Raw genomic sequence first — 6,000 nt, forward strand, 5'->3', positions numbered from 1 at the left:
CTGTTGTCTGTCTGTCTGCTCTGGAGCAGAAGCGTCTGTCACGTATACAGTACAACTGTCAGTGGTGCCTGTCGCTGATCAGACAAATGGCAACCACTTCAGCACATAGCCGAGACAGCAGCATCATCATCATAATCATCATCATAATGTTGATCTCTTTGCTAGCTTGCACTAAGAAGATACATTTTTGATGTGCAAGTCAGAGCCAATAACAATGAGCCGTCCATACTTTTCCGTGAGTCCAAGGGGAGGGTCATAAAAGTTAGCCTCACCTTGTGAAAAAAAGAAAGGAGTAAAATATAGGGTACATCTACCGCAGCTTCCTGACTCATATAGCAGGCATAAGAGCCTTGTTGAGATATACTAAAGGAAGTCAGGTCTTCTTCAAGGCAACACCCATGATACATTTCCAATACCACTGTTAAGATTGGAGAGAGAGCTTCCACCTAGGCCAGGGTCACGGAGAGGGACATGTGGTGTGGTGGACATCTGTGTCTTGGCTGTTCACCTCAAACTTTCATAACAATTGCATTAACACATACCTCCAGGAAAGCAGCACTGCCTTCTCCTTTAGGCCTCCACCACTCTTCCCCATGCTTTTCAATGCACTGATAGCCTGATACATTATGTTCCCATTCACATTGCTACATGGTCCCTTCAAGCACAGTAGATTTGTTATTCTTCTTTGCTGGTGGTGGGTAAACTGCCAGAAGAGATGTGGTGGGATTAAGGCCAGCCTGCCTCAGAGAGCCCAAGGTTAGAAAGAGGTGTGTTAAGCTAACCATAAAGCAAGGCCTAGCAGGTTAGCCTAGCACAGTAAACTGACATTGGCTTGCAAATACTAGAGGATACACAGTAGAGAATGTTGTTCTGTGCTGCTTCAGAAAGTCTGACCCCTCCCATGACCTTTCTGCATCGTCCCAGAAGCTGGACTTACCAGTGTGTGTGTTTGTGTGTAGTTTTTCCTTCCTCTCCATCAGAGTCTGTCTTGCATGCTATAGTGTGTCTTCATCACAATCCATTTTATTTCTATACTGTAACTTAGGAATAATGTTAAGTCTGTAGGAGTAAGACAGTCCTGAGTGGTCTACATGGACGGTTGATACATTCTCCCTTCACTAGTAGAGCGATAGATCCACTTTGTATGTTGTCTACCTCACTTGCTTTGGCAATGTTAACACATGTTTCCCATGCAAATAAAGCCCTTGAATTGAATTGAAATAGTATTATGAGGTCCCTTGCAATTCTCAGCCCTACAACCTACCCGATTCATCTGAGGCTAAATTTCATGAGTGGATACCATATCTCACACCAAAACAATGCTTTTACAATATTTGAGGGGGACTGAACGAATATGACAGAAGAATACAAAAATGTAGCTTTTATGGGAACCTAAACAAACTGATGTCTGTGACATCACAGACACCCTGGCAGTCCCAGGCCTCGCCATGTGACACACTGACTCACAGACTGGACTCCTTCTGTTGTGTCACTGTGGACAATAGGTCATCACACTGAGGAAGGCTTGGCCTGTAGTGCATAGGAAACATCTGTCACGCATTCAATTGGCCTACAACCCAGAAATGCTCAGTTTCCAACCAATTGAAATGACAAAAATCAATTTTCCAGACTCCTCGTTTAGAAGAGCCTGAGGATTTTTCAGAAAAGGACAAGCCCGATGGCATTTATCCTATGAATAACAAAACACAGGTGTTGCCTCCCGGGTGGCGCAGTGGTTAAGGGAGCTGTACTGCAGCGCCAGCTGTGCCATCAGAGTCCCTGGGTTCACGCCCAGGCTCTGTCGTAACCGGCCGCGACCGGGAGGTCCGTGGGGCGACGCACAATTGGCCTAGCGTCGTCCGGGTTAGGATGTCCTTGTCTCATCGCGCACCAGCGACTCCTGTGGCGGGCCGGGCGCAGTGCGCGCTAACCAAGGTTGCCAGGTGCACGGTGTACCCTCCGACACATTGGTGCGGCTGGCTTCCGGGTTGGATGCGCACTGTGTTAAGAAGCAGTACGGCTGGTTGGGTTGTGTATCGGACTTTCAACCTTTGTCTCTACAGAGCCCGTACGGGAGTTGTAGCGATGAGACAAGATAGTAGCTACTACAACAACAATTGATACCACGAAATTGGGGAGAAAAAGGGGTAAAATTAAAAATTTAAATAAATAAAAAACACAGGTGTCACCCCTAGCCCTGAATGATACAAAACTTATTAGGGAAAGGGGGTTAGACAGTTGTACAACTGAAATGAGTCTTCCACATTTAACCCTCTGAATCAGAGAGGTGCAGGGGGCTGCCTTAATCAATATCTTCGGCGCCTGGGGAACAGTGGGTTAACTGCCTTGCTCAGGGGCGGAACGAAAGATTTGTACCTTGTCAGCTCGGGATTCAATCCAGCAACCTTTCGGTTACTGGCTCAACGCTCTAACCACTAGGCTACCTTAGCCACAATAATGGAGAGATGGCAATTGTTCAATAACAACAGAGATGGTGGGAAACTGCATTTATTTACTCAAGCTAAAGTAATAACATTGCATGCGTTTCATAGCGACTAGAGAAAACATTTGAATGGCTAAGGTGAATATCTATGACTGCCTCTACACCCACTGCAAGCCATTCCATGACAGATGCTACAGGTCACATGGAGGAATAACAGAGGCACAGTCACTCAGTCAGAGCATCCACCATGTGAGTACAGTACCACAGTATGAATCCAGTCTCATGTAAAGGACTAGGTTTTCTAAGTAGATACTGCAGTCATCCTACCCCACTCCGAGTAAAACTTTTTGTTGATGCTCAATAGAACGTTTTTGTTTGACATTTTGATACCTACATCATTCGAGTGTATCCAACTAGATGTTTGAGGAAGTTAGTAGATTCATAACTTTGCTCCAGGTTTCCCCCACACTGACTTTAGCATTGATTAAACCCAATTGAATTAACTAATGATTATTTGACCAACAATGACATTTTACATCTAAAACCAAGCTAACATTAGCTACGTCGGCTTTTCAGAATAGCAGCCATTCAGCTAGCAAGCAAACTGCGACGTCAACTATCCAGGCATCACAACCCACTAACTAGCTAGTTCGTGGCAAACGTGTTTATAACTAACCTCGTTCTATCTGTACTAGTAGCTAGTAAGCTAACGTAACTATGTCACGTTAGTTCTGTTAGCAACTGTAGGTAAGTTAATGTAGCTAGCTAGAAACGTAACGTTAGTTATGATGAGCCTTTGTTGGGGTTGCCAACTTCTCACAAGCACCACAACTGGCATCTGAAGTTGCTCAGTTGACATTCTTCACACAGCATATCCTTTGGCCAGTAACGTGGCCAAAGTATATGCTGTGTGAAGAATATCAACTTAAGAACTTCACTGTTTGTATCTCAAAATGCTAGTTAGGTATCTACCTACTGTATCGTTAGCTAAGTTAGTTATCGTTTGCTAGTACTAGCCGACTCTGTGTCAGGGACCAAACACACTTCACAGTCGAACAAATAGAGTTAATGCCACAGAGTACTCAGTCATATTTTCGAGCTATCGTTGTTTTTCTAGTTAAGCACGTTAACTTACCTAACTAATTCTGGCAAGTTTTTTAGTAGCTAACGTTAGCTGACTTCCCCGAGGACACAACCGATAGCAAAAGTTCCAGTATGAATTAACTCACCCATAATGTTGCCGTTCCCAGGCGCTTCACTAACGGACCTTTCACCGCTCGGCATTCCTTTCCACGAATTCACCTGAGACCACAGAACTGTAAAAGTCGTAAGCAACTTAATTCATGTAAGACCAAAAATGTCCACTGTCTGCTTGACGTGAAGGAGAGATAGATAGAGAACTAGTACCGCAAAAAAAAAAAGCCTTATTCTTCTTCGGTGAGGTTTTATAGCGAACTACATACAAAAGGAGTACTGGCGCCGCCAACTGGACGGGGGTATAGAAAAATGCACAAAAGAAACATCAATTCCACACAGGCAGTGCTATTTACCACCATTGCTAAAAATGACATAAATGTCCACTTTCTTCACATTAAAAATGTCTTGGTACTGCTGATGATAGTCAGCCTGCGGTGTAGGCCTACCTACCCGGTTCATCTGAGGCTAAATTCCAAGTCTCTCACCATGAGTAGATACCATATTTCACACCAATCCAATGCTTTTAAAATCTTTGATGGGGAGTGAGCGAATACGCTACAGGATACAGGATGAATACAAAAATGTGGCTTTTATGGGCACCTAAACAAACTCCTTCAGTGATATTTGATCTTTCTGCCCTTTTGACAACTTTCGCATAGGAGACTCTCTTAACTTCCCTAATTTTGCCAACCTCAGTCTCTTTCACCCAAATCGGGCATTCCAAGGATTTCGCTTCAGGTGCCCCACCCCAGTTAAAAGGCTTTGCTCCTTGGTCATTCTCTTCTACTAAACATTCAACATCTCCTTCATAGTGATCTATCTCACACGTCCCACATCTCGACTTCTCCCATCCAAACATTTTACAGCAAGAACATTGTAAAGGGTGGGGATACGAAAGCTTTGATACGATAGTACACATATCCCAGCAACACTACCTAAAAGCCTGGGCAGCACCATTGAGGACTTTCACCAGAGGTGGAAAAGGAAGCGGGACATCTCACTCGCTGCTTTTTCCTGGTTCATATACAGTCAATGAACGAAGCAGACCAGACCCAGTTGCTAATGCATTGGTGCCTATAGGAGAGCCACGCCTTAAGCAGACAAGAACTGTGACCATTTTTTCAATGGTAAATTGCCCGAGTTGGACATCTTCATTTATCCACAATCTTTGCTTACCACTCTGCATCCCACTGCTGGCTTGCCTTTTAAGGTAAGCAAGGTTGGTCCTGGATGGGAGACCAGATGCTGCAGAAAGTGGTGTTGGAGGGCCAGTAGGAGGCACTCTTTCCTCTGGTCTAAAAAAACACATTCCAATGCCCCAGGGCAGTGATTTGAGACATTGCACTGTGTATATAAATAAATGAGATGTTCTAAGTCCATAACAATTCTTAAACCACACCAGGAGCCCACTTTTGAGTTCTGGGAATAATCTACAATTTTTTTTTTTAAAGTGTAGATCCCTTTAATTCATGTGCACATGCACTGTTATTTGGTTACCAGTGTTTCTGTAGCACGAGATGGAGTTTGCAAAGGAAATGGCCACTGCATTGATGCAAATAATCTTGATATCATTCTGCCATTTAAGCATAAACTACTTTGTAACATTTAATTGAGACAGTGTTTGGGAAAGCCTTTCCGTCTACAAGAAGATGGTTAGGCCTATCATTAACTTTGATATATTTTTCTTGTTCCTTAATTTATTTACTTCCTACAGATGTAGGATCTTAATTGTATCACTCTTTTGTTGCTGAGAATGTTCCTGTACAGCTGAAAATGCAAACCTGTAGTGTATTCAAGGTTTCAAAAGGCTTCTAAAGTTTGCAATTGATACTTTAATTGTCAGACTTAATTTGCCCAAATGAAAAATGTATCAACCCCTACAAAAAATGTCTTCAATTATAATCCCCATAATAATTCACATTTCCTGTTGCTGCAGGATATTTTCCTGCAGAATGAAATGGCTCAAATTAAGATCCTGCATCTGTACTATGAAGCATATAAATAAAATCACACCATAGAAACGTGGAGGCAATTATTTTATAAAGACTTCCTCATATGCGTCCTCCTGTTCTATTGGTTTTCTTTCAACTTTATTTTATTGTCTAGCAGCCATATTAGCAATCCATGACAGTTGTTGCATCTTTAGGTCTCTACATTTCTGTTCTGTTCATTCATTTCTGTTCATGAAACCACTTGCATGTGCAGTGCACCTTTTAGAAAGGTGTTTTCCGCAAATTGCATTTTGGAACATTAGCACGTAGGCCTACCGCCGTGCGCACATTTCTGCACTTAAAATATTGAAGAAATAGCCTAATAGTTTATCAACATTTTAAGCTAAACATTTTCATCTGTTCCATCAG

The 6,000-nt window shown here is 42.9% G+C and overlaps 1 protein-coding gene across 2 annotated transcripts in view; it reads right to left on the reverse strand.

Moving 5' to 3' along the window:
- The window catches only part of LOC124043351 (septin-7), a 49,166-nt gene extending 45,295 nt beyond the window's left edge, over window positions 1-3,871 (reverse strand). For both annotated transcript variants that reach the window (XM_046361881.1, XM_046361880.1), the window contains exon 1: window positions 3,673-3,871. In XM_046361881.1, coding sequence (XP_046217837.1) covers window positions 3,673-3,727 — 55 coding nt within the window. In that variant the 5' untranslated portion in view covers window positions 3,728-3,871. The remainder of the gene's footprint in view (window positions 1-3,672) is intronic.
- Between the last annotated feature and the right edge of the window lie 2,129 nt (window positions 3,872-6,000).

The sequence above is a fragment of the Oncorhynchus gorbuscha genome, linkage group LG09 (assembly GCF_021184085.1).
Source record: "Oncorhynchus gorbuscha isolate QuinsamMale2020 ecotype Even-year linkage group LG09, OgorEven_v1.0, whole genome shotgun sequence".
NCBI lineage: Eukaryota > Metazoa > Chordata > Actinopteri > Salmoniformes > Salmonidae > Oncorhynchus > Oncorhynchus gorbuscha.